The following is a 27,284-nucleotide window of genomic DNA, read 5'->3' as shown; positions in this document are numbered from 1 at the left end:
GATTTAAAACCTTAAGGTGCCAAATCCAGTAAATTCAACTTGGCTTGTAGCCCTAACTAAATGAATTTCAGTTTGATTCCAGTTGAAAAGAGCCATAGCCTCTGTTCACATAGGAGGAAAAAGCATTTGAATTCATCCCCTACACTTTGTTTCAGGGGCTTCATGCCCTTCAGAAATCCAGGCAGAATCTCCCTGGCAGTAGGAAAACTTTGGAGTTCTCCAGGCCTCCCTGAGCTCTTCTGATGGATTTGTAAGCTCTTGCTTGGTTGCAAGATGAGCAAAGCCCAGAAGACCAGACAGTGAGTTAAGAATGAAGCTCTTGTCTAGAGTCCTATTTGTGTATTTTCAGCTTTTTTATGTCAGTTAGCCTAGCCTCCAGGATTTGTTTCAAACTCTACAGATGACAGTATACGTGTTGTTTTTTTGGTCTGTTAGTTGTATTGAGGAAAGAGAATCATCTTAGTTAAATGCAGTATTTAGTTAAATGCCAAATATTTAACTAAACTTCTACTAACTAAACTATTAAATATTTTATTTATTTTTTTAAAGATTTTATTTTTAAGTAATCTCTACACCCAACATGGGGCTTGAACTCGCATCCCCAAGATTGAGAGTCGCACGCTCCACATACTGAGCCAGCCAGGCATCCTGCAAATATTAAATATTTTAAGTTAAATATTTAAATACTGAAATTAGAATTTGGTATTTAGTTAAATAATATGAAGGTAGCTCTCTAACTCAGACCCAAACTAAATTTCAACTTTTAAGGCATTAAAATGAAACCATGAAACAAGAAATAGAGGGGAATATTTATCTAGTTCATAGGGCCACAGAGGCCTTTCCAGGTACATTAGGTGAAGTGGAATTCTCAAAGGAGTAAACTGGCTACCTAACAAAAACTTTAAGTACTTTGAATATTACCTTGTCGAACTGTGTCTCTAATTATCCTGCTTCTTCTTATTCCCTCTCTTCAGAAACTCTACCTGCTGCTCCGGGGCTCCTGTTTAAACTGTCACATGCTGACCTGCCCCCGGGCTGTGATTCACCTCTTAGTCTGCCAGCTGCGAGTTCTGGAAGTCGGGGCCCTACAAGCAGTCTACGAGCTTGAGAGAATTCTGAACAGGGTAGGTGGGGTGGTGGCTGTTGTGGCAGTCAGGCAAGCCGAAGCAGTTCAGAGCATAGCTGTTTGTGTGTTGTCCCTGAGATTCGTCATCATAAGTCACCAGAACATTTGATTTTTACGTCTTCTCACTAGATACCAACAGCTCAGTGTGAAAACGTGAAGCCGTGAGAGAAATTGACGAAATGTTCATGAAAACAACATCTTAATACCACTTTAGCCATCAGTGGGTTTCATTTCTGGACCTTGGAGCCAGTGGAGGCTTATGCATTGCTTTGGATTATTATGTTTCTTTGGTCTGTTTTAATGTAGGATGTTTTAATGTGGAAAATTGTTTTTCATGGTATTGACTTTTTTTGAAGACTTCAGACCCATTGTCTTGTAGGATTTCTTACTCTCTGGATTTGTCTGACTTTTTCCTTACTAGCTTCACATTTTGGTGAGAATACAACCTACACCATACGGGGATGCTTTGTATCATTTCAGGAGGCACATACTGTCAGGTTGTTTTATTATTGGTAATGCTGAGTTTGATTACTTGGATAACAGGGGGACCACCAAATCTATCACAGAGACATTTTTGTCTTCATTAGAAAAAAATCCTTCAGATTTTCTGGTGCTATTGTAAGTGTCTTATGTAAAATTCATTTTCTGTCTCTAGATCAAAATATTACTGATTTTTTTTTTTTATGAAACCACCTGGCAGAAGTGTGTCATTCTAAATGATTTACCTATAAATTCTTGTTGGTTTTCAACATAATCCTATCATCTGGGAATCTTGGCAGTTTTGTTTCTTTCTAGTCCTTACATGTTCTATTTCTTTTTCTTTATTTTGGTGGCTAGGAGCCACACTGCTATGTTGAAGGGATAGCAGCCATCCTTGTCTTGTTTCTTGTCACAAGGGAAACCTTTTACCTTTCCTTTCGACTTCCTTTCCCGAATAATTCAGTCTTAAAGACGTTGGGTGGGCAGAGCTTCTACACAGAGCTGTGGCCTTATGTCAGAGCCCAAGCTTGATGAGACAGGCATTCAAGGGGAGAACATACCTGCATGTGTGGGCAGACCGACATGGAATATCAGAGGTCACATAGGGTGAGGAAGATGTTCATTTAAGGATGAAAGCTCAGCATAGTTTGCAAGTGTGCAAGTCAAGTCAGAAGGTACCCATCCTGGATGGCCCAGTGAGGGATGTGAGCACCTACATAGGATGAGGAGGGTGCCACAAGGAGGGGGGCTTAGAGTGGGGTGTGGGGTGCGACCCCAAGTCGAGTGAGAGCCATACATGGGAGGGGTGGCAGCCTTGTTGGGAGAGGGTTTACATACAGGGAGGGAGATTGATCCAGTAAGTACATATTTTAAGGATAAGGTAGGCCAGACTTCATACTATTAGAGAAGGGAGTTACAGATACATGAAAGAGAAAAGGCCCAGAATTAATCCTGTGGTATTGGACTGGAATTGGAAGTTTGATTTGATTCAGTACATAACGCATACATGTGCACACGTAAGCACACATGACTTCCAGGGAACAAAGCCAAAAAAGTTAATCCAAGGTCACATATGTCCTAGAGAGAGAAGGATTTTCTTAAAACTTTACTCAGAGTGAGTTCTATTTTTTCTAGATATATGTCCATTTCATCGAAAATTTCAGATCTGTTGGCATAAAATTATTCATGATGATTACTATCTTAAAAAATTTTCTTTAGTAAACTATACACACAGAAATGCATTAATCACACAGTCTAACAAATAGTTACAAAGTACCATCACCCATATAGTCACCTTCATTGTCAAGTTACTGTCCAAGTCCTCAGAAACCTCATCTCTTCTCTGTCCTTGTGTGCTTGTTTTTGAAAGGTTTTTCTTTTTCTTTGTCTTTTTTTTCTTTTCTTTTTTTTTTTTTTTTTTTAATAATTAGAAAATTATTGGTGGGAATGATTTGAAGCCTAGGATAGGACTGCCTTTCTCCAGAGAGGATGCCTATTGCTTCTGCCATGTGCACGGTGGCCTGGGACCATCGTAGGCCTCAAAGCTGAAGGCTCCCTAGGCTGCCCAAACATTTGGAATCCAGGCTGCAGTACTGTATCAGGCCCAGTCTGGTTCCTAAGGGTGTAACCCTTTGGGTTCCCAGCTTCCTGTATTTGTGTGGTGGAATTCTGTCCTTGAACTAACTCCAGGCTTTGATTTCTGTCCTCTTCATCATTTGAGGCCTTCAGAATAAGAAGTTCAAAATGAGTGAGTTGGAAAATGCTCCCAAGGTTAGGACTGCCGTGTTGTACAGCTCCAGGGAGCATCGCAGAAGTGTGTCATTGCCTTCCACAGGGGGACACAACTGCACCGAGGGCCGCCCTGGAGCTGGGCAGTGCCGCAGCACTGCACCAGAGCAAACATGGCCCTGTGCTGTGCGACCTGTTAGATTCCTGGCTTTGCTTCAGTCTGGCAGGTTCCTCACTGTCCTCTCGGCTTTTCAGAGCTTTAAATTTTTTTGGAGTATCGTGTCCTATCTTGGTTCTTTTCAGTTTTCGGTTTGTCTGAATAACCTAGCCTACATTCTCAGAGCCGGATATTCTTTGATTTTTTTATTTATTTATTTTAACAGCAGTGTTGCCTTACTGTTTTGTAAATACAGCACGGTGTGAAATTTCCTTCTCTTCAACTAAACTCTCCCACCCTAGGAGAGGCTGGCCCCATGATGCTGCAATCAGACACTTGCTTATTTCAATAGTATGGTTTTCCGCTTTGTTTTTCAGTTTCTAGAAGAAAACGCTGATCCTACTGCCTTCGAAATTCAGGAAGAGTTAGAACAATATACAACCCATATTGTACAGAACAATCTGTTGGGATCCCATGGTGCACATGTGAGTTACCTATCTCTCTCTTTTCCTGTAACACTTGGTCTTTGGTATAATTATCATAGTTCTCTCTGCGCTGTAATTTGTATATACTTTTTGCTTCTCAGAGCAGACCTGGATTTGAATCCCAGCTCTGCCTCTTAGAGGCCTGTGACATTGTAAGTTACATTGCTGTTCCTGAGCCTCTGTGTACTCTTGTTTAATGCCTGCCTGCAGGAGTAATGAGAGGATTAGATGAAATTAGGTGGTTTAGGTACAATGTCCAGCAAGGTTGTGAAATACTGTCTCATTTTGAGAGTGGTGTCTGTGTTCTTTTCTTCTTTCTCTCTCTCAAACACTAAACTGTTGCTACCTCCTCACCCACCCCCCGCCCCTACAGCACCTGGGTAAGTATTAATTTGTTCAACAGTTGAACGAATGGCATAGGTAATCAACCTGTACTAATCTTTGAAGTACTAATCTTAGAATCTAGCTCACCTTATGCCCAAATTTCACACCCGAGATTCTGAATAATTGGTCTGGGGTAGAATCCTAGCGAAGTTACAGAAGCTCCCAGGAAAAAGTTTCATTTGCAGCCAGGCTCAGTCCCCTTTATGTAGCTTAACTGTGGATGTACCTTTCTTAGGACCCTGATGTCCATCTGAGGGAGGCAGCAGGGGTGGTATAGTAGCTGCATGCAGAGAGGTTTGTTTTAAATTAACTGGCATTTATTGAGGACTTACTGTATTCCACGGCTCCTTCTCTTAGTAACAGCTTGGTGAGGTAGTCAGTCTTAATCCCACATATGGATGAGGAAATTTAAGCCTTAAAGAAGTCACTCAGTAATTGGTAGAGTTTGGCTATATTAGGGTTCTGTGGAAAATGTTTAAGAGGGTAGCTTACTCCTTTTTTTAAAAAAGGTAAGAATCATAAAATGAATATGTGGTGTAGTGAAATGAAATAGTAAAATGAATCTAGTGAATGAATGAATGAATGAATGTAGTAAAATGAAATAGTACTGCAACGTTTTTTTGCCCTTTCGCAACAGGTGAAAAATGTTTGTGAGAGCAGGAGCAAACTCATTGCTTCCTTCTGGAAGGCACACATGAGTGCTAAGCGATGTCCCCACTGCAAGTGAGTACTGGGCTCTTGTCTCTCCCTTTCCCCAGAAGCCTCTGGCCCGTCACTCACAGCTGTTACTCAGTGTCTTGTTGAGGTTTTCCTCTCCTCAATCACAACTGTTCTCATACATAGGACTGGACGGTCAGTTGTCCGAAAGGAGCACAACAGCAAACTGACCATCACATATCCAGCCATGGTGCACAGGAAAGCTGACCAGAAGGACACAGAGCGCCTGGGTAAGCAGGCTGGGCCCTGGGAGGTCCTTGGACATGTTTCACATGTGGCCATCAGGTGTGTCTCAAACTTTGGGAATACCTGCTCATTACCACATGTTTCTCACCTGCGTGTTTGTGGCGGGCCAGCAGAGGTGCTGTCCAGGCCTCTTAATGGTTGGAGGGGACCCTGGTTAGTGCTCATCCCTCGCCTCTCATGCAGAACTGACAGGCTGACCTACATTTTGAGGCAGCGCCCCATGGGCTGAATGAGGTTGTCTTGCCTCAGGCGGTCATTTTTCTGGAAGATTTTTGAGGAAGAAGGAATCCACTTGGCAGATATTTAGAATCATTTTATTGTCAACGAAGTGTGGATTTATTTTGAAGTAAAGTGTAAAAAATGTAGGTGAGTTTTACAGGAAAACTGAGCATTCACAGAACATTAATGCTTCCTACAGGCTGCTTCTGGCTGTGTACTCAGATTCTTGGAGTAGAGTGTCTCCTACTCAGCTCTGATCTGCCATTAGGGTACTTAGGAAAACATTTGAGAGACTAGTACTTCTACTGTTAACGTTGTTTATTTATATAGAAAAATTTTACTTGAGCATCGTTGACACAATGTTGCATTACTTTCAAGTGTTAACTAGTGCTTTGATAAATTTATACCTTATGCCATGTTCATGGCAAGTATAGCTACCATCTGTCCCTATACGACGCTGTTACAGTATCATTGGCTGTATTCCCTATGTGTGCTGTCCCTTTTATTACTGTGACTAAACTCATTCCGTAATTGGAAACCTGTATCCTCTTCACCTATTTTGCTCAACCCGCCCCTCCCTTTTGGCAACCATCAGTTCTCCATATTTATAGTTCTGGTACTTCTTGTTTATTCATTTTTGTCTAGATGCCACCTATAAGTAGAAACATATGGTATTTACCTTCCTCAATCTGACTTATTTCACTTAGCCTAATACCCTCTCGGTCTGTTCATGTTGTTGCAAATGGTTCGATCTCATCCTTTTTATGGCTTCATGATATTCCATTGTATATGTCTTCATCCCATCTTCCTTATCCGTTCATCTATAGATGGATACTTCGGTTACTATTGTATCTTGGCTAATGTAAATGATGTAATAAACATGGGGGTGAGTATATCTTTTCAAATTTTCTTTTCTTTTTTTTGTTAAATACCTGATAGTGGAATTACTGAGTCATATGGTATTTTTGTTTTTATTTTTTATTTTTTAAGAGAGGGAGAGAGTGCACACAAGTCTGCCTGCTTGCAAGCAGGGGAGGGACAGAGGAAGAGGGAGGGAGAGAGTCTTAAGCAAGCTCCACTCTCAGCACAGAGCCTGACATGGGGCTCAGTCTCACAACCGTGCGATCGTGACCTGAGCCGAAATCAGAAGTCAACCAACTGAACCACCGAAGTGCCTGATATTTTTATTTTTAATTTTTAAAGGAACCTCCGTGCTCTTTACCACAGTGATGATAACAGTTTACATTTCCACCACCAGTGTACAAGGGTTCTTTTTTCTCCACATCCTTGCCAATATTTGTTATTTCTTGTCTTTGTTTTAGCCATTCTGACAGGTGTGAGGTGATAGCTCATTTGTGCTTTCAATTTGCATTTCCCTGATGAGTGATGTTAAGCATCTTTTATATATCTGTGGTATCTGTATGTCTTCTGGGTTTTTTTGTAGCCACAGGATTGTTTAAACGTTTTTTTTTGTTTTTTCTTTTGAGGTGGTGAAGATTAGATAAGATCTTCCATTTTAAGAACCAAGACCAGTGCTTGCCCCCTGTAGTCGTATAGTTTGTGCTTTATAGATGTTAACTGCTCATTTTTGTGATGCAATCAGTGTGCCTGGATGGAAAAAGCCTAACCTGTGACTGATACTCTGCTATTTATGCTGAGTGGCTTAGAGAAGGTCACTTCCTGGAGCTTTGTTTTCAACTCTATACGTGGCAATAACAAAACTTCTTGCCCACAGTTGAGATTTCATAAGTGAAAGTCCATAGCATATTGTTACTAAACCTTATTCCAGAGCTCAAGAATACGGAATAGGCAGGGAAATAAGTTCTGTTCTTAGAGATGCATAATCTTTTACATCGAGGACTCCCTGGCAAGGTTGGAGTAAATAACTATCTTGTCCATTTGGCTGCCATAACAAAAATATCATAGACTGGGTGGCGTATAAACAATAAATGTTTATTTTTCATGGGTTTCGAGGCCAGGAAGTCCAAGATTTTGGTGCTGGCAAATTTGGTGACTGGTGAGGGCCTGTTTCCTCATTGACAGCTGCCTTCTCTCTGTAGCCTCACATGGCAGACAGGGCCAAGGGAGCTTTCTGGGGTCTTTTCATAAGGTCACCAATCCCAGGCACCTGGGTGGCTGTCGTTAAGCATCTGACTTCAACTCAGGTCATGAGTTCAAGTCCCACATGGGGTGAGCTCAGGCCCTGCTTTGGGTGAGGACAAGCCCCTGGTGAGCCCCACTTTCTCTCTCTCTCTCTCTCTCTCTCTCCCTCTCCCCCCTCCCTTGTGGGATTCTCGCTCTCTGCCCTCACTTACGCCCTCTCTCTCTCTAAAAAAAAAAAAAAAAGGCACCAATCCCAATCATGAGAATTCTGCTTTCATGACCTAATCACCTCCCAAAAGCTCCATCTCCAATACCATCATATGGGAGCAATTAGGATTTTAACACATGAGACTTGAGAGGACACAGATTTTTATCTGTGTCCTTTTATTTTAGGCTAATTTTAGGCTTAAGGAAGAGTTGCAAAGATAGTATAGAGAGTTCCTGTGTACTCTTTTAAAAAAAAATTTTTTTTTTAATGTTTATTTATTTTTGAGAGAGAGACAGAGTGTGAGCAGGAGAGGGGCAGAGAGACGGAAACACAGAATCTGAAGCAGGATCCAGGCTCTGACCTATCAGCACAGAGCCCAATGTAGGGCTCGAACTCACGAGCTGTGAGATCATGACCTGAGCCGAAGTCATCTGCCCAACCGACTGAGCCGCCTAGGTGCCCCTCCTATGTACTTTTTAGTCAGTGTGCCCTAATGTAACATCTCAGATCACCAGGGTATACTTGTCCAAACCGAGAAATTAACATTGGTACACTACTATTAACTGAACTACAGACAATTTGCATTTCTCCAGTTTTTCCAGTAACGTCCTTTTTTATGTTCCAGGATCCAATCCAAGGTACCACACTGCATTTAAAAGCCTGTTTAATTTTGTTTAATGGTTAACAGTTAACCACAAAGGTGGATTTTTCTATCTTTTCTATAAACAGCCCTTGAAACCATTTTTAAGGTTGGGAATTGCTGTTCTAGCCCTTAGGACGCGTTAGAAAATGTTCATAGATTAAAAATGAAAATAGTTGGCATTCCAGAAGATAATTGTTTCTTGGGAGCAAATGTCTAGCAGTTAAGGAGCCTTCCGCTGCTGTTACCAAATGCATTCTTCTGAAGTAATCTTTCACTGCGGCCATGAGAATATGGTGGTGCCTCCTAAAATTCTATGCATTAGGAACAAGTTGACTGTAGTTTTCAGTGGTTCCAGGATTGGGATTTCAGTACTTAGCAAACATTTACTTGTTGGGCACACAGCCTCATGCCAAAGACCATGCCTATGGCTGAGCATAGTGCCAAGGTGGAGACCACGTGCCCTCTGCTCTCAGAGAAGGCTGCAGGTGACACAGGTCAGTAACTTCAGGGAGCAGGTGATACGGAAGCAGGTGAGCATTCCGAACAAGGGTTCCTGGCCAAAGGGAACCGTCCTGTGAGACCTGTGCCTCTATGGTTGCTATGTAGTAGTGGTCCCATGAGGAGCACCATAAGCTTGTAAAATTCTGCTTAGGCTCGTGAATGCTCCTCAAGCCCCACGATGCACATGAGCATTTTAAAATGAGAATCCTTACAGCCAAGACACTCCACCATGATCCAGTCTTCCTCGAGTTACTTGACTTTCCAACCCCTTTGTCACATAGCAGCCCTTACAGCTGAAGGAAACCCATGGTAGGGATGTTCTGAAACCCCATCCAGGCAGAAATCATTTTGTACAAGTGTCATGTTAGGGTGGTTCAGCCCATGTGAGGAGATAAGATCCCACAGATTTCTTCTGACTCTAAGATCCTCTGAACGAGCAACCCTAGTTCTAGTCAGCCTTCCCAGCAATGAAACTGCAGTGGAGTGTGTCATGTACTGGTAGCTACTGGGACGGGAGCTGGGGAGTACTGCCAAGTTCAACTGATCTTCCTCAGCCCTTCAAACCTGTTTAGTAGGAGAGGAAGTTCAGATAGTCATTTTCAGCAATGCCCACAAATTGTTTAGCTTAATGGAATCTGTGTTTTCCCACTGAATATACATAGCTTTCTAATGCTGTGGTTACCCCTGAAGGTCAAAAGCTCTCTTCATTGCACACCCACACTTCCCTTCAGTTGCATTAATTGATTGAAATGTTTTGCTGTTATAGGAATCAAAATTTTAAATGTGTGGACTCCTCGACCTAGCAGTTCCACTTTCACAACTTTCTTTTAAGAATTAGGCATACCCACAGTATTAAATAGTTTAAAGTAGGAAATGGTTTAAATGCCTATTAAGAGAGACTAGTTAAATTATGCTGCGTCTACTAATTGTTATCCAAGTTTCATATTGCTCTAAAAACTTGGGATGACATATCCTCTGCAGATCATAAACTTAATTGGGGAATTGGAGGTGGAATGAAGCTGAATCTTAAAAGTGTAGAAAAGGCAAAAGAGTGGGGTTTATAAGTATAGATTATTGTAGGATGTTTCGAATATGTATATTTGAGCCAGTGACTATTTAGTATCTGCTGTATGCTAGATAATTGTGTCAGATGCTAGGAACACAGACAAGACACAGTGTCTGTGCTGATAAGTACATAAAGAGGGAAAATTGAATAATGCCTGATTTCGGTCATTGTATCCCAGAAGAGGTTGATAGTTTTGAAAATAAAGGGTCACATTGCTTTTCTCTGTTAATTGTCTAAGTGCCTAGAGCCCTAGTTCCTGAATGGCAGCCTCAAGTTTGATTTTCTGACTTACTCTGAGTATAGCTGATAGACAGTATCCCAGGCTACTCTTGTGTAATCTGAGAAATCCAAATCAATCTACTCCATGTACCTACATATTTGTAAGAAGGAACTGAATATACTTTTACCCATAAAAATGATGATACTAACTTATCTCTAATTTTACTTCTGTGAATCTTTCTGGTAAAGCCATGTGCATAAAGTTCTTTAGCATAGTATAACTTACAATAGTACAAAACTGGGATCAACTCAGATGTCTAATTGTAAGAGTATGGTTGGGTCATTCGGAAGCATCCTCTCAGTGGAATATCATGCAGTCATTAAAAACAATATGTGACAACATGCAGAAATGCTCACAAGATGGCAGTAACTGAGCAAAGCAGGGTACAGAGTAAGTTCACGCTTAAGATTATAGTTACCTTAGACACTATGTAAACCAAAGGACTGGAAAAAATATATCGTAGTGATAATGTGATGGAGTGGTATGTGGTTTATTTTTCTTTTCCTTTATTGTTTTTATGCAATAGTTGTATTGTTTCTATTACTTTAGAAATTAGGTTAAGGGGGAAAATATCCAGAACTGAGAGTAAGCTCAGCTTGATTGATTTCTGTGGTCAAATTGCAGGCTTGGCAGGGTGGGGAAAAAGCATTGATAAATCCCATTATAGAAGGAGTGCCTGTTACTGATTTATTGTGCTTTGATTTCCCCTCCTGGCTCCAGGAATTGAGGATGCTCAGATGGGAAAACGAGGGTACCTGACACCGACCAGCGCCCGAGAACATCTTATTGCCCTTTGGAAGAATGAAGGTGCTGTACCAACCTAAAGAAATAGAAATAAGTCTTTGGGCTCATTTATCCAGCCTTATTATTTTTATTTTTTCTATGTTGTGATCACTGTAATCTCTCCTGAATTCATAGGTTTGGAGCTGGCTTCAGGGTACATTGTCATTGATGCATTAGAGACTAAGCAAGAATCATGAACTTGACAATTACCATACCTGAACCTGGTCATTAAATAACAGCTGTGGGTAGGCCTTGCTTAATACAGTTTGACAGATTTCTGGGAGGTACAGCATAATTCACTTTATTTTAAAAGCCTATAAATAACTTCTCAAAAAAAGAATTCTGAGGGAATTCTTCCTGTGATTCAAAAAGTGAATCCTAACATGTCTTTTCTTAGGATTTTTCAACATTTTAATTTCCTACAAAAAGGAAAGTCTTCCCTTCCTTTTGCGTGTACAACAAAAGCTAGGCAGTATATTCAAGCCCTTGTGTCACCACCCTCTGAGAGTGCTCTTGTTTTGGAACACTGAATGCAAACTGCTGTGTAATGCTAAACACTTAAAAACGAAAATGTTGCTTAAAGGATAAGTGATGTCAGGGAAAAAAGAGCACTCCTTTAGTTACTATGATCATTTCTGAGGTAGGCCCCAACACTTTTATTCACTCTGGATTTTGCTTTTTTTTTTTAATCTTTTTTTAATATTTATTTTTGAGGGAGAGAGAGACAGAGCATGAGCAGGGAAGGGGCAGAGAGAGAGGGAGACAGAATCCAAAGCAGGTTCTAGGCTCTGAGCCGTCAGCACAGAGCCCGATGTGGGGCTTGAACCCACGAACCGTGAGATCATGACCTGAGCCAAAGTCAGATGCTCCAACAACTGAGCCACACAGGTGCCCCACAGTTTTTTTTTGTTTTGTTTTTTTTAAAGTAAGCTTCATGCCTAGCATGGACCCCCAACACAAGCTTTGAGATCAAGGTCTGAGCCAAAGTCACTTAACCAACAGGGCCACCCAGGCACTCTGATGTAGCTTTTTTTTTTTTTTTAAGTTTTTTTTTTTAAGTTTATTGAAAACTTAAAATACAGCTTTGATCCACAAAAATGATCCCCTTTTGGTAGCATACGAATGGTGTTTTGTTTTGTTTTGTTTTGTTTTGTTTTGTTTTGTTTTGTTTTGTTTTTGAGAAGGCTAACTTTTTTAAATTTGATTCCCCCCGTTTTTTAGATATAGTTTTTATAAAAGCCAAAGCCGTGTGTGTGTGTGTGTGTGTGTGTGTGTGTGTGTGTGTGTGTTGTTAAGTCTGATAGTCCAGGAAGGTAGTGAGAAACAAGGTAAAGATATTTACCATCCGTCTCAGTCCATATCAGTCCCCGGGCTGAGCACTGGGGTCCCCACAGTGCCCGTCCTCAAGCTACCATCTCACCTGCGTGCACGTTCTCAACATGCAGACACTATTTTTTGCTTGTTTTTAGAAAGAAAAATGTGATTTAACTCCACATGTTGTCTCATATTCTGGGTTTTTTTCCACCCAGTAGAATTTTGTGGCCATCCATCCCTGCCCTTACACATAGGTTTAAATGATCATTTTGGTTTATTTCAAATACAGGATTCTTTCTGAATTACCTTTTTTTGGGACTGGAAGATGTTGGCATGGAGTCCAGATTCAATCCCAGTATGTTCTTTTTGGATTTCTTGGTGGTGCCCCCCTCAAGGTAATGCCCTTTAATTGACTTTATTTCACCTGGAAAAGGTTTCTTGAGCGATTCATTGAATAATGACCTCTCGGGGCGCCTGGGTGGCGCAGTCGGTTAAGCGTCCGACTTCAGCCAGGTCACGATCTTGCGGTCCATGAGTTCGAGCCCCGCGTCAGGCTCTGGGCTGATGGCTCGGAGCCTGGAGCCTGTTTCCGATTCTGTGTGTCCCTCTCTCTCTGCCCCTCCCCCGTTCATGCTCTGTCTCTCTCTGTCCCAAAAATAAAAATAAAAAACGTTGAAAAAAATAAAAATAAAATAAAATAAAAAAAAGAATAATGACCTCTGGGAGAGGCTTGAAGGGCCAGGGCACTGAGAAGTAAATCAGCAGTTCCACACCCAAATTGCGGGTAGTTGGGAGTATTGTCTTGAATGTAATAGAAATGTTGGTTTCTGAGTGTGGTGGGTTGTGAGTTGCTCATAGCAGGGACAGGCAAGAGTCTGAAGAACGTGACCCTTCCCTCACACTAAACAGTTCCATGTGTCCCCCTACAGGTATCGCCCTGTCAGTCGGCTAGGGGACCAGATGTTTACTAATGGCCAGACGGTGAACTTGCAGGCTGTCATGAAGGACATGGTCCTGATCCGAAAACTTCTGGCGTTGATGGCCCAAGAACAGGAGCTGCCATGTGAGGTGGCAGCACCTGCCAAGAATGAGGTCAGGGCTGCTTTGGAGCTGACGTCATAAGCATATATGTTTAGTTCTAATGCCCACAGTGCAGATGCAGAACGCTGGGGGCGCGGGGAGATGCTGGTTGGGAATTCTGTACAGCTGTGTGTGAGCTCTCATTTGGGGTACCTAGGTAATGTCAGGGGGAAAGCACGATATGAGCATGGAAAGATCTAGGTTCTGCCCCAATAACCTCTGTTGAGTTGCTTTAATTTCCTGGGCCCATTTCCACTATAAAATGTGTATGGTTTGTGGTAAGAGTTTATATGGAGGCTGTTCTGGGCCACCTAGCCTCACTAGCAGTGATTGGCAGCTCCAGAAAGAAGAGTCTGTCGACTCTAAGAATGTTTCTTTTGGGTTATGGTGCCAGAGCCTGAGTCATCCAGCTCTGTTTTTGGCTCATTAAGACCTCTAGCATTGGGTTCAGGAGGGCAGTGTTGTTGATTCTAGGAATTTCCCAGAATAGGACTGTCAGGTTTGAGGCTTCAGCTTCGTTCTCCGTAAACAGTAGAGCTGGATTCAGTTTTCCCATTTCAGCCGACTTTCTGAGCCTACTTCAGTATGCCAGGTCTTCCATGGGTATAAAGATGAATCAGGCACTCAGAAAGCTTGCTGAGATCATGGAGATCCTTCCCCGTTCCGAGATGCCGTCTGGATGGAAGCAGGAAGGCTGTCTCAGCCTTGAGTGGACAGGGCTCTCAGGCTGCTTCCAGCTGCTGGCAACAGTTCACTGTGAGCCAGTCCCATCACCAGGTGGCGCCACTGTCTGCCTGGACACTTGTGCTGTGGGTTATCCATACTCTCCTCTGGACTGTCTTTGGTTTTAAGTTTTCTGACCCGTCAGCATAGGTGTGCTTTCAAAAACCTTCAGTCTAAGAGGAACATGCCATCTGCAGGCCCTAGTCCAGTTTAGGGGGAAGGCCGTTAAGATAGCCAATACCAGGGCTAAGAACTTTTACTTCAGTGTCCCTTGGAATTAGAGCAGCGCTTTGTCAAAAAAAAAAGAAAATAGGAACAAAAAGGCCGAGTGTCTGCAGAAATAAACAACATCCTTTCTGATTCTTAAGGTCTTTGCTACCTGAAGTCGCAGTGCCTCCTTTCTGGGACATGTTCTTATTTCTTTCCCTATTTGCTCCCTGCATTCCTTTTCTGTGGCAGCCCTCTCCTGAATTATGAATGCCTGATGGGGGCCAGGGGCTACACTAGGCACTGAGTATATGCTAGTGAGACAGGGTCTCCTTGCATGAGTCATCACATAGCCCTGAATCAGGTAATATCATAAGCAGTAAGTTAGGCTGACATCGCCCCTGTCGTCATACAGGTGACCATCTCTCCCTGTGAGGCTTCCTCAGAGCAGAAAATACATCTGTCCTCCCTATATCTAAAGAAGATGCCTTTATTTCTCAGGGTGGAGGACAAACCCACTTCAGTAATGGTTTTCTTGGCAGTCTTATTTACTAGAACTTCGCCCCTCCCCTCATACCTCTCCCAACACACTAACAGATTTCTTCTCACCATCTCACTCACACTGGGGGACATCGGTCTCCAGTGTCATACCCAGCCAGTTGGGGCTAGTAGGTGGCCAGACAGTGTCAGTAGGTGGTGCTGTCAGGCAGCTTAAGGGCCTGTCTCCTGGGCAGGTAGGGAGAGAAGAGAAGGAGGCAGACCCAGGGACAGAAATATTAAAAAGGGTTGGTTCAGATATTCCAGTGAGGCTTGGAGATCAGCCAGTCACTTGACGTATCTCAGTTGGGGACCCACATTTTAATTGATAAAATAGAAAATAACATAGCAAACATTTTTACTTTTAAGAAATTCTTCCACTTATATTTTCGTAAGTGCTTCAAATCAAGATTTTCCAAAACCATAAACCAAGGTGAAATTCCATATGAGAATCAGTTATCTGGCAGGATAACAGAGTTTCATGAAGAGTATTGAAGGGGCAAGAATTTATACGGTGGTCTGAAGAATTAGGTAGTAAGGGACTACAACAGCTGCTGGTAGCAGACCCCTCCATTACTTTCTTGGGTTTCACAGTTCAGTGAAACACCCTATTGTGTTGGAGAAGCCTACAAGGCACATAATTGTAAGTGGCCTCTGGCCAATAGCCAACTAGGAACTGAGGCCCCCAGTCCAGCCACTCTCTGGGAATTGCATCCTGCCAACAACCGTGTCAGCTTAGAGATGGATCCTTCCCCAGTTGAACCTTCAGATGAGACCATGGCTCTGACTGACTCCTTTATTGCAGCCTAGGGGAGGCTCTGAAGCAGAGAACCTAGTTGGGCTGTGCCCAGATTCCTGACTTACAGAAACTGTGAGATAATAAATACATGTTTAAAAAAAAAGAGAGAGAGAAAGCTCGCATGTAAACTTGAGTTCATTTTACTATCAGAAAAACACAGACTGGTAAATGTATATGATGGGGCTGATGTTATGTTGATACAAACTGACAAGATAGATTTATCAGGACTTTGTCACTGATCCATCAGTGGCAAAAAAGACATAGGCATAAGACAAAAGACATAAAGGCAAACTCCAGAGCTCATCATTTGTCAGAGCTAGAGGAAGAAAGAAAAACAAAACAAAGCCTGGCCTTTGCGAGGTTTTTCCATCACGCCTCTTTTCTTGATTGTGTCTTGCCAGGAAAAAGACTCTTCGATTGCCCTGGACCGATCCTTTTTGAGTACGCTTCCTGGCCAGTCCCTCACAGACAAACTTTACAACATTTGGATTCGTCTTCAGAGCCACGTCAATATCGTGTTTGATAGTGAAATGGATAAATTAATGATGGAAAAGTATCCTGGCATTAGACAGGTGAGCAGGAAGTTGGATCCCCATTGCTAACCGAAGGGGCTAAATAATAACTGTATTTGTTTTGAAACAAGAAAATAATAAGTATACTTTTTTTTTTTCTTTAAACATGCTTTCTGTGGACTTTTTTCCTGCATAAAGATCCTGGAGAAGAAGGATGGCTTATTCCGAAAGCACATGATGGGAAAGCGAGTGGACTATGCGGCCCGCTCTGTCATCTGCCCAGACATGTATATTAACACCAACGAAATTGGAATTCCTATGGTGTGTGTGGTGGGGCCTCTCTGGCTACTGTTGGGTGTGGTACATGGGAGTGCTGAGGGCTGGGGGGGGGAGGTGTGCAGCACGCTGGTTGTGGCTTGGGTGGGGACAGCTTTTGCTTCTTCCTGAACAAGCCATTTGGCAGGGACGTGAGGCTGTGTGATGGTATTGCTTTCACTCTTTACCAGGTCTCCAAACACCTTGTACCTACAAGGAAGACCCTTCCTGGGCAAGCAGGGAGCCAACTGCCACATCCCCGCCTGCGTATCTTCCTCCTGCCTCTCAAAGCCTAGTCTCTAAACCTTCCTAGTCAGATTGAGTACAGGACAGAGACGAGGAAGAGGGAAAGGGGGGGTTTCCGTCCCATGCACTTGCCAGGCATTAGGAGACAGGAATGTGTACAATTAGTTGCCAGGCTCAGGAAGGGAGAAAACCTCCAGAGAGGGCTCTGTGTGTGTGTCATCCATCCTCCCAGCTCCTTGGGGGTGAGCAGTGTGCCCCATCCACCCATTAGTGTTTCCTCAGGGAGCCAGCCTCCTTTTCTCACTTCCCCACCCATTCGGGCTGTGGTGCGCATTAGCAGTAGCGCTTTAATTGGCTTCCTCCTTAATGGGCCTTGAGGTCAGTAATATGAAGGTGGTTTATTTCCCTTTGTGGAGAGTCTCATTTCCTCACACACTGCCCCCTCTGCTGCTCTCTGGGGAGCGCTGGTAATGAGCAGAGCTCAAGTGTTCTGATGGTCCCCTGTATGCCCGCTGCCTCGTCTCTCTTGGGTACACTCGGCTTCCTGGGCAAAGGCACACATATGAGAGGCCAGGAGTCAGAGAAAGCTTAGTCCTGGGCCCACTGCCTCCTAGAGCCATAGATCTTTATGTCTGGAAGCTGGGTCAGGTGGCAGAGAAAGGTATTGTGAAGCCCAGTTGTGACCTTCCTGAGTCTGAGGCCCATTTCGTTGCTATTTGTTGCTTTCTTTGGACAGAAGGCATGGACTACCCCCATAGCCTTTGGCCTCACAATGCATAGAGCATCCCAGCTTTAGGAGAGACCTGTAGTGCTGCCTCTTGTTTCCACCTTCAGAGGTGCCGAGCCTCCCTTTCTCGGATGTGGGTTCATTTCATAATGGCTTGTCCTAAGGAGGGACTCCCCCTCTGCCTACCTCCAGCCTGTTCAGGTCTCAGGACCATGGTAGCCTGGGGGTGTTACTCACAGGATGGCTGTGAGGAGCTGACTGTGCGAGATTGCCTCTTGGTCCCTTGTGGCACACCCTTCCCGTAAAGCACCGTGGAGACGTGTCATGGGAGCAGAGGAACTGAAATAAGTTTGGGGAATGAGCTAGAGATGAGCAGTGAACCAGACCGACTAGAGTGTCCCCTGAGAGGCTTACATTCCAGTGGTGGAGACAAATAAAGGAATATATAGGAGCGTAAACACTGTCAGGTGGTGGTCAGCGCATTGGAAAAAACAGATAGGCCGTGGGGAAAGGGAACGCTGGCTGGGGTGGCAGGTAAGGCTTTTCGCAAAGTGTTGTTTAAGCAGAGACCTGGACAAAGAACCTGGACAGAGTTCAACCAGGTTCTTTATGAAGGACTCTGCATAGTCTCTGATACGGTTGTGTGCATGTAGGAGCATCAGAGTGTTTATAACATTCTGCCACTTAGAAACTTACTTAACCACATAACTCCTCTTCGAGTATATTGCAGGTTAAGCGTTAAGTGGTAACGCTGCACTTTCTCATATATCAGGAGACTGAATTGGTTTCATCTCAAGTGCCACCTTGATTGCAGTGGCAGCCAAAACTGCTGGGTAGAGGCTCCAATGCCATGTCTGGGTTAGTGATGTCTACTGGAGTGGAGGGGGCTGTGGTGGTACTTGAGAGCGGGTATTTGCCGCCTCTCTCAAGTTAGTGTCCCATTCTGTGTTGCCTTTGGGGACTGTGAATTGATTGGTGGGTGAGGAAATGATGAAGTTTTAGGATGGGTGAAAAAAAATTTTAATGTGTAAACTGCAACACTCAAATTATTCTCTCCAGACAGACTGCTAGGAAAGGAGGCCTGATCTCTATTCCCTTGGGGCCTCAAGTCTAGATAAATGGCTTTGTGGAGAAGACAGACAGGATGTTGCATACTCCCTGAAGGACCTTTGTGGCTAAGATAGCACCTCCACGTCATGGGGAAGATGTCTCACAGCCTGTTGAGTCAGATTTTGAATCTCTATACAATCTTTTCTGCCTACCCCGAATTTTCATATCCACTCCCTGTTTCCAGGTGTTTGCCACAAAACTGACCTACCCTCAGCCAGTCACCCCCTGGAATGTTCAGGAACTGAGGCAAGCAGTCATCAATGGCCCCAATGTGCACCCGGGAGCCTCCATGGTCATCAACGAGGATGGCAGTCGTACGGCCCTGAGTGCTGTGGACCTGACACAGCGGGAAGCCGTGGCCAAACAGCTCCTGACACCAGCCACGGGGGCACCTAAGCCCCAGGGGACAAAAATTGTGAGTAGTGGACAGATTTGCTCAGGGGCTCGGCCAGCTCCTGTCTAGCTCCCCTGTGACTGCCAGCCATGAGTGCTGACACAGGAATCCATGAGCTCTTCTGCCTTCACAAGATGAAGCTTCCCCTGCATGTGGGTGTTACTTAGGGGTTTCATGGGGATTACTTTATCTTCCCAGCTCGAGCTGGCATTCCTAGGATCTTGACACCATGATTCAAGCTTCATTTGGCTGTCCCATGACATGCAGCACGGTGCTGGGCACACATCAAAGACTCGAGAAGTACTCTCTAATGATGACTCAGTTGTGATCCTGGAGCAGGAGAGTTTGCTGTCCTTAAGCAGGGCTCCTCAAAGGGTGGTTCTGAGGTTAGCAGCAGCAGCGTCCCTAGGGCTTGTGAGAAATGCACATTCACCCTCTTCTCCCCAACCCCCCGCAAAATGAATTAGAATCTCTGGGAATGGGGCCCAGGAATCTGTGTTTTAGCAAGTGCTCTGGATGGTTCCTCTGTATGCTAATGTTTGAGAACTGACCTAAAGGAAGGAAATGTACTGTGTCCGTGATAACTGATAACCCACAGGTTTCATCTGATGCCTCATTTCCTGGCAGTTGCTGATGGCTGCTTGTAGTTCTGTGTTAAGGGATCCCAAAGCTTACCTGGGCTCCACTGGAAAGAGTACGTAATTGATTAGCTGGGGGTATGAAATTGGTGAGTGACATCATTTGTGTCCTGCTAAATAGTAGCCATTTATGCTGGGGGAGCATAACAGATGACCCCTAGCCAGGCAGTAGCGGCAGAAGTTGTTGAGGTGAAATGGATCTTTATTTGGGTTTAACTTAGGGGACTGATAGAGTGAGTGTTCGTCTGCGTGGTTCTCTGACATGTACAGACCTAGTGGCTGACCCAGGTCTTTAGTAATGAGGTGGAGCTCTACAAAGTTTCCATCGGCCTTGAGGGAACTTTGGAGGAGGAACAAAAAGGATTAGGGAAGCGCTGTGGCCTTGTTGTGGTGACTGTTGGTTCTTCACCACAGCCTCTCCTCTCACTTCCTGTCTCACTGCTTTGCCAAGGTACAGCAGTAGCATGCTACCCATTTTCTGCTTTGGCCGTAAGGGACACAGGCAGACAGATCAGGTCACCTGTTTTGTTCTTTTCTAGTGCATGAAGTAAGGTTTATGTTGAGGCTCATGGGATTATTCTGCCTTTCTGAAGCGCCTGGTGTTTTGGTAGGAGCTGTGTAAGGGATACAGGAGATCTCGAGGTGTACTTCACGTAACTTGTGGGTGAAGCAAGACAAACATGAGGTAGTCTTCCAGTTAAGCCAAACATGTGAAAGAGTCTCATGGTTGGAAAATTGGGGAGAAAAATGGAGAGTGGAGTGGGGGTCGGCGGTACAGAGGACCCACTGCTCTCTGTGCCGCGCTTTGCCAGTCACTGTAGACAAGGCCCCGCTACTCTGGAGTTTACAGCGTGGTGGGGGCATCACCAGGGAATGTGTGGCATCACTGCTCGGTGGTGTGGCAGACACAACAGGGACTAGCAACAGAGACTTCTGGCTTTAGTGCTTGATGCTCAGCAAGAAAGGCACATGGAAGTCAAAGAACTTTAAAGATAAAAAAGAAATTATGTGTGTTTGATCAAAAAAATTATACTTGGTTTTCAGGTGTGTAGATTAAGATGCCCAGTAAGGACGGAAACATACTCTTGGTTTTGGCTTGAATATGCATGATGCACTCACATGCTTTATCGGTATTTATCTTTGTATCTCGATGGTGACTGAGATGCAGTTCTTATTAGAAATAATGTGATGCAAACTCAACAACAACAACAACAACAACAAAAGGGCTCCTGAGGGTGGGAGGGCACGGAGGATTCAGTCATCAGGAGGCAGGTGAGGGCCAGCCTGAAGGCTGCAGGAAAGTGAAGGTTATGGCAGGGATGTTTGGGGGGAGGGGGTGACTTGGATAGCGTGGGGGTCAAGGCTGTGGAAGAGACAGGAGGTGAGAACCAAGTTGTGGTTTCCAGCACAGGAGAGTGGCAGTGCCCTGACAGGAGGTACATCGGGCCCCTGTAAAGTGAGGTGAGGGTGGGGAATCTAAAGGCCCATCTCCTGTGAGAGGTGGATGTGTGGGACTTAAATTAAGGGCCATAAGAGTTAATTTTCAGAGTGTGAACTCCGAGCACAAAGTACAGTGGAGAGAGAAAATGGGGGACTCACGGGCTGAAGTGTAGAAGCCGGAGGAAGGCAGGGAGGACCGGGGAAGCTGAGGGAGAGTGGTTGGGGGGTGGGGGGGCTGGGCCTCCTCATTTGGCATCTGCATCTGTTTCCCATATGTGGTTGTGGGAAAGAGCAGCCCTGGGTATCTTCATATCTCCCAGGGATACCTGTTAGATGCTCATGAAGTTCCATGTGAAGTCTGAGTAGAGTGCAGAAACAGAGAGGGTGCATCCGATTTGTCCAAACGAAGGTCACTTGTGACGCAGGAGAGCAGTTCGAAGAGTGGGAGCAGTCAGGTTTCAGAGCTCTCATGAGGCAGCGGGGCCAGTAGCTAAGGGCATCTGAAAGACCAGCAGAAGGGTACAGGGTTTCTGACGTGATTGGGGTGCAAGGATGAGGCAGTTGCACAGAGAACTTGACACGGCCTTGGTTACGTCTGTGGGGTCGGAGGTGAGCGGTATCCAGAGCTTCACAGAGGGAAGGTTGGCCTGCTGCCACAGGCCGGTCAGTTCCTGGGAAGTGACTGAAGTGCGTTCCGAGCAGTGGCGAGGGTGAATGGGGCGGGCCCATTCGCTGATCTTCTGACTTCAGTTCCAGTCCTGGGCATACTGTCCCTGTTTTCCCCTCCAGCCTCACCTCTCAGCTTGCCTCCATGTTCCAGCTGGCCCCCATCATTGCAGAGTCCCTTCCCTTCAGGACTTGCCCTCGTGTATTTGTGTCCCCGCCTGGATCACTGCCCTCCCCCACGCTCCCAGGCCAATTCCTGCTAGTCCTTCGGGTCTCAGCAAAGCCCTCATCCTCTGGGGCAGGGGTCTGCAAACTTTTCCAGCCAAGGGCCCGGTTGTGAATATATTAGGCTCTGGGGATCACATGGTCTCTGGTGCAGCTAATCAACCCTGCCTTGGGAGTGTCAGAGCCAGCGCAGGCAGCACATAAATGAATGGGCCTGGCCACGTGCCCGGAAGACTGTGTTTACAAAAGCAGGTGTCCTGCTTGTGTTCTGTAGTTTGACACTCTCAAAACTGTAGGAGGTGCGCCCCATGGTGTTCCCACCACACACTCATCACCCCCACGCCACCCCTTGTTCTCATTGTGTGGTGTTGTCACCATGCGTGCACCCATTCACATTCATCCTCCCTCCAATGCCTAAATTCCATGAGGACGCGGGCAAGGTGTTCTCAGCACCCAGCATGCAGAAGGTGCTCAGGAAACCCCTACGGAGTAGACGGACCCAGGCTGAGATGAGGGAGGCACTGAGGTGGGAGGGCCACGTTGGACCTGTAACCAGGGGCGAAGACAGGAAGGGACTTTATGAGGGAAAAGTGGCTCTTAACATCAGAACGTGGGGATGAAGGGTGATTATTGTTATTTTCCAAAATCTCTCTTTTTTTAGATCTTTATTTATTTTTGAGAGATAGCGACAGCAGCAGGGGAGGGACAGAGAGAGAGGGAGACACAGAATCGTAAGCAGGCTCCAGGCACTGAGCTGTCAGCACAGAGCCCGATACGGGGCTCAAACCCACGAACCATGAGATCACGACCTGAGCCGAAGTCAGACACTCAACCACTTAGCCACCCAGGCACCCTTATTTTCCAAAATCTCAATAACATTATAAACGATGCTAACTTGTATAATTACGTACATGTGTACTTACAACATATTTGTAATGTTTTGCAGATTTTGGTTCACGCGTTGCACGTAGATCAGGACTAGACTAAAGAGCTGGGGTCATGACTGGGAAGCAGGGAGCCTTGTCTGGGGAAGGACGGACCGCAGGTTAGGTGAGAAGGAAAAGGGTGACTGACAGGACCCATTTCCCTTGGGAGGTGTGAAATCTCTGTCCCTTCCTCTGGGCCTTGTAAGTTGGGAGGAGGTGGCCAGGACGGCTGAGGCTCATTTCCCAGCCCAGCAGCCTGCCAGAAGCCGCTCTTTGGCTCTGGGTCTGCTTCTGAAAACTCTGACCCGGGCACTGGGGCATGCTAATTTTCACTGCAGTATTTATTTAGATACAAGAGAAAGGAAGGGCCTCAGGTTTGGGTTGGCGAGGGGAGCTCCCTTTGCTCCAGGGCTTCTGTTTGGATTGGCTGGTGCCTGCCAGACTGGCCTGCTTGCCTTCCCAGCTGTGGGGTTTGCTTATGCTAGAGGATGTCTCAAATTTACGAGACTCAAATCTGAGGCCCATCCTGGGGTTTTGCCCACAGGTCTGGGCAGTTTCTCCCTGGAGGAGCTAAAGAAATAAGACCTTGAAAGTCAGCTCAGTCTCTTGACGTGCCCTGGACAGACCCTCATGAGAATTCTCAGAGTTCAGGTCTCCTTGGAAACATGGATGTGGGGGCAGAGAGGGGAATGTTCAAACTCCTTGGAGCGCGGAAAGACTGCCTCCTTGCTAAGTGCTTTTAGGACTGCCATTTAGAATTTCAGGGTTTTGCTCCTTGCTTCCCTGACCTGGAGGAGACTTTCAGCTCAGCTGAAAATTTGGGGTGAGGTGGGGTGGATGGGGACAGGATCTTTTGTCTACTTCTAGACTCTCTGGAGCCACCTTTCTGGTTCAGCTTCATAAATGTGGGCAACATAAAGAGACTAGACTTGGAGGAATTTGTTACCCCCAACGTGTTACCTGCCATAATTGAGGGAAACTTGGGTAGGAGGGGTCTGACCAAGTCCATTTGGGACCAAGTCCATTTGGGTGGGAAGGGTCTGACCAAGACTGATTTGAGCTGCTCAGGGGGCCTGCAGAATGGCTGGGGCAGCTGCCTTCATACATTTCTCTTTTAAAATAGCTTTTGGGTTCATCATTTAGGAAGCCCAGTAGTTAACATAAGGTAAGATAAAGGGCAGTATAAAGCTCAGTGAGCCCTCCACTAGAGTCAGCTTTGTGGGAACTGGTGTTCTGTCAGGACATGACCAGTGGCGTATTGGTAAGGGGGAAAAAAGTGTGAATGGTGGCTATCTTTTAAGGAGTAAGATTACTTGTGGTCTTTATTCTGTTCTCTGAGTTTTTTGCCCCACAATGAGCATATCACTTGGGCAGTACTTGTTGCTTTTCTTAAAAATAGTTGGAGATCTTTAAAAAAAAAAAAAAATGAATAGGAGTAATACACACGCATTGTTGCAGGAACAGGACTAAGATGTGTAGAGGTAAAGATGTACTCTGTGCCTTACTTTTCCCGTGTGCCCTTGTACCTGCGGAGTCCATAGGGACAGCTGGGTAGGGAGCCAAGAAACCTTTCCCTTGTACGTATAAATACATAAAGAATTGTCTTGGGTTTTAAGTCGCCTCATCCTGTCACCTTATATGGCACCTGGATTTTCTTTTTCTTTTCCTTTTTTTTTTTTTTTTTTTTTTACTTGAATATATTATCGCCATCACGGAAGGATGAGTATTTAACTCCGTTTTTTTCATCACTGCATAGTATTCCATAGTGTATGTCATGGTTTACATACCCATGCCACTTCTGTGGAGCAGCCCAAGTTATTTCATGTTTGTCCGCTGTGAGCACTGCTGCTTAAACATATGTGTTTATGTAACCTGACATTGGCACTTTTTTCATTCTGAAATGCCAAAAGGAAAGGAGTTTTAAACGTTCTTAAATCTGTTGTCAGATCGCTTTCCCAAAAGACTATGGCAATTTAAATTTCTTTTTAATGTTTTAAGTGCAACAGAATGTTTTCAGAAGGCATTGAACTGGGACTCAAAACTCTGTGTTCCAGAGATTGGGTGAGATAGTTCTAAAACCTAGGATTCATGTTTAAAACAACCTATTCTCATGTGCCTGGGGCATGGGGCAGTGCGGGGAATGCCAGAGGTCTGCTAGGTCCTTTCAAGCCAGGGGTTTCACAGCTCCATGCAGACATGCTGTCGTCAGATGTGTTCATTTCTTTCCCTAGACCATTTTTCAGAGGAATCCAAGACTCTGGAAAGGCCATACCTCTCTGAAGAAGACAAAGGTTACTGAACAGGGACCTGGGGCCTCATCTGTCACTTGCATCTCTGAGCCCAGAGCCGGGATCAGGGCTACACTGGGCTAGTAGCTATCTCTCAAAGATTTCTAGGGTTTCAGGGGTGCCTGGGTGGCTCAGTCGGTTGAGCGTCTGACTTCGGCTCAGGTCATGATCTCGTGGTTCGTGAGTTTGAGCCCTGTGTCGGGCTCTGTGCTGACAGCATAGAGCCTGGAGTCTGCTTTGAGTTCTGTGTCTCCCTCTCTCTGCTCCTCCCCACTCATGCTCTGTCTCCCTCTCTCCTTCAAGAATAAATAAACATTAAAAAAATTTTTTTGAAAAGTTTCTTTCTTAAAAAAAGGGACCAATTCCCCTTTCGTTTGGTTGAATAAAACAGGAGATGGATGGAAGCCATATGCAGACCAGGCTGAGGAGAGCCCTGGGAACAATAGTGATGATGCTGAAGTTGTCACCAACCTCCCCCCTTTGCTCTGCTCTGCCCCCAGGTGTGCCGGCATGTGAAGAATGGGGACATCCTCCTGCTGAACCGACAGCCCACCCTGCACAGACCCTCCATCCAGGCACACCACGCCCGCATCCTGCCCGAAGAGAAAGTCCTGCGGCTCCATTATGCCAACTGCAAGGCGTATAATGCCGACTTTGATGGAGACGAGATGAATGCCCACTTCCCCCAGAGTGAACTGGGCCGGGCTGAGGCCTACGTCCTGGCCTGTACAGATCAGCAGTACCTTGTTCCTAAGGTAGGTCTGACCTTGAGGCGGTTCCATGGTCTTCGCTGACACAACTTGGCATTCCAGGTCTGGGCTCTTTGTCTTCTGGTGTCAGTGGGTAGCTCTAGGGCAGAGGCCTATGGAATAGAGGGTCCTGGCTTCTTCCAGGTGGGGTTTTCAGCCCTGTAGTTGCTTAGAGGGTATTAACTATTAGCTCTGTAAGAGGTCTTTTCTTCCAGACTTATGTTTGCATTGTACAAGTTATTAGCCTTCAGCAAGCATTAGCATCCTAACTATGATGGTCCTTATGATCCCCAGATGACTTTGATCCTTTGAGTTCTGACAAGCATGAGTTTTTAGAGACAGCTTAACCCAAGGGCCCAGATGAGATCCCTCTAGCCCATGAAGGTGTCTCCCCTTTGAATCCCTGACTTCTGTCACTGAGGTTGGTCCTTAAAAGCAGAGCCACGTAGGGGCACCTGGGTGGCTCAGTCAGTTGAGCGTCCAACTCTTGATTTCAGCTCACGTCATGATCTCACAGTCGTGGGATCGAGCCCCGCATCGGGCTCCACGCTGAACATGGAGCCTGCTTGCGATTCTCTCTCCCTCTTTCTCGGCCCCTCTCCCCGACTAGTACTCTCTCTCAAAATAAATAGACAAACATTGAAAAACATTTTTAAAGCAGCGCCATGTGGTCATGGCTGTCCAGTGGGATACAAGAGAAGGATTCAGTTTCCTTCCCCCTTGCCCGGCCAGCTGACCCATTCCATTAAGTGGCAGGGGCCTGAGTCAGTGAGTGTTCATGAGAGCAAGAGGGTGGGGAAAGAGCCAGGCTGAAGGAAAGAGAGCAGAGTATGTTCCAGACTCCATTTACCCCTCACCACCCATCCTGGGGCCTGACGCCTTTTAAATTATCAGCGGTTTGTGTCACAGTGATTCACAATTCTACATCGTTCAGTTGGATTGTGGTGGAGTATGAAACAATCAGTAGTAATAGTAACATGGAATTATGGCTACCATTTGCCAAGCCCTTTTTCAATGGTAGACACTGTGCAAAGCACTTCAGAGGCTTCCCCTTTCACCCTTGGCACAGCCCTTAGAATAGGTGCTGTTAGTGTCCACGTTTACATGAAGTGCTTGGACCAGCACACTGCTGAGAAGGCGGAGGAAGTTACAGGGAGCTCCCGGGTCCTCGGGGCTTTGCTTCTTTCCCCCTCTGGGGGTCTTGCCAACCTTCTGCAGGAGAAAACGTCTGCAGCCAGGGGAGCACGGGAGGCTGCTCGGAG

At 45.3% G+C, this 27,284-nt stretch overlaps 1 protein-coding gene across 1 annotated transcript in view; it reads left to right on the top strand.

The window, feature by feature from the left end:
• Positions 1-27,284, top strand: part of POLR1A (RNA polymerase I subunit A) — a 74,232-nt gene that overhangs the window by 3,082 nt on the left and 43,866 nt on the right. Inside the window, exons 3-13 of the mRNA XM_043603894.1 lie at positions 975-1,124; positions 3,869-3,976; positions 4,998-5,083; positions 5,204-5,307; positions 11,064-11,150; positions 12,730-12,835; positions 13,370-13,532; positions 16,188-16,358; positions 16,497-16,619; positions 18,881-19,111; positions 25,774-26,028. Of these exons, the coding sequence (XP_043459829.1) occupies positions 975-1,124; positions 3,869-3,976; positions 4,998-5,083; positions 5,204-5,307; positions 11,064-11,150; positions 12,730-12,835; positions 13,370-13,532; positions 16,188-16,358; positions 16,497-16,619; positions 18,881-19,111; positions 25,774-26,028 (1,584 nt within the window). The remainder of the gene's footprint in view (positions 1-974; positions 1,125-3,868; positions 3,977-4,997; positions 5,084-5,203; positions 5,308-11,063; positions 11,151-12,729; positions 12,836-13,369; positions 13,533-16,187; positions 16,359-16,496; positions 16,620-18,880; positions 19,112-25,773; positions 26,029-27,284) is intronic.

The sequence above is a fragment of the Prionailurus bengalensis genome, chromosome A3 (assembly GCF_016509475.1).
Source record: "Prionailurus bengalensis isolate Pbe53 chromosome A3, Fcat_Pben_1.1_paternal_pri, whole genome shotgun sequence".
In the NCBI taxonomy this organism is placed as follows: Eukaryota; Metazoa; Chordata; class Mammalia; order Carnivora; family Felidae; genus Prionailurus; species Prionailurus bengalensis.
This window is presented reverse-complemented; position numbering and strand designations above follow the sequence as displayed.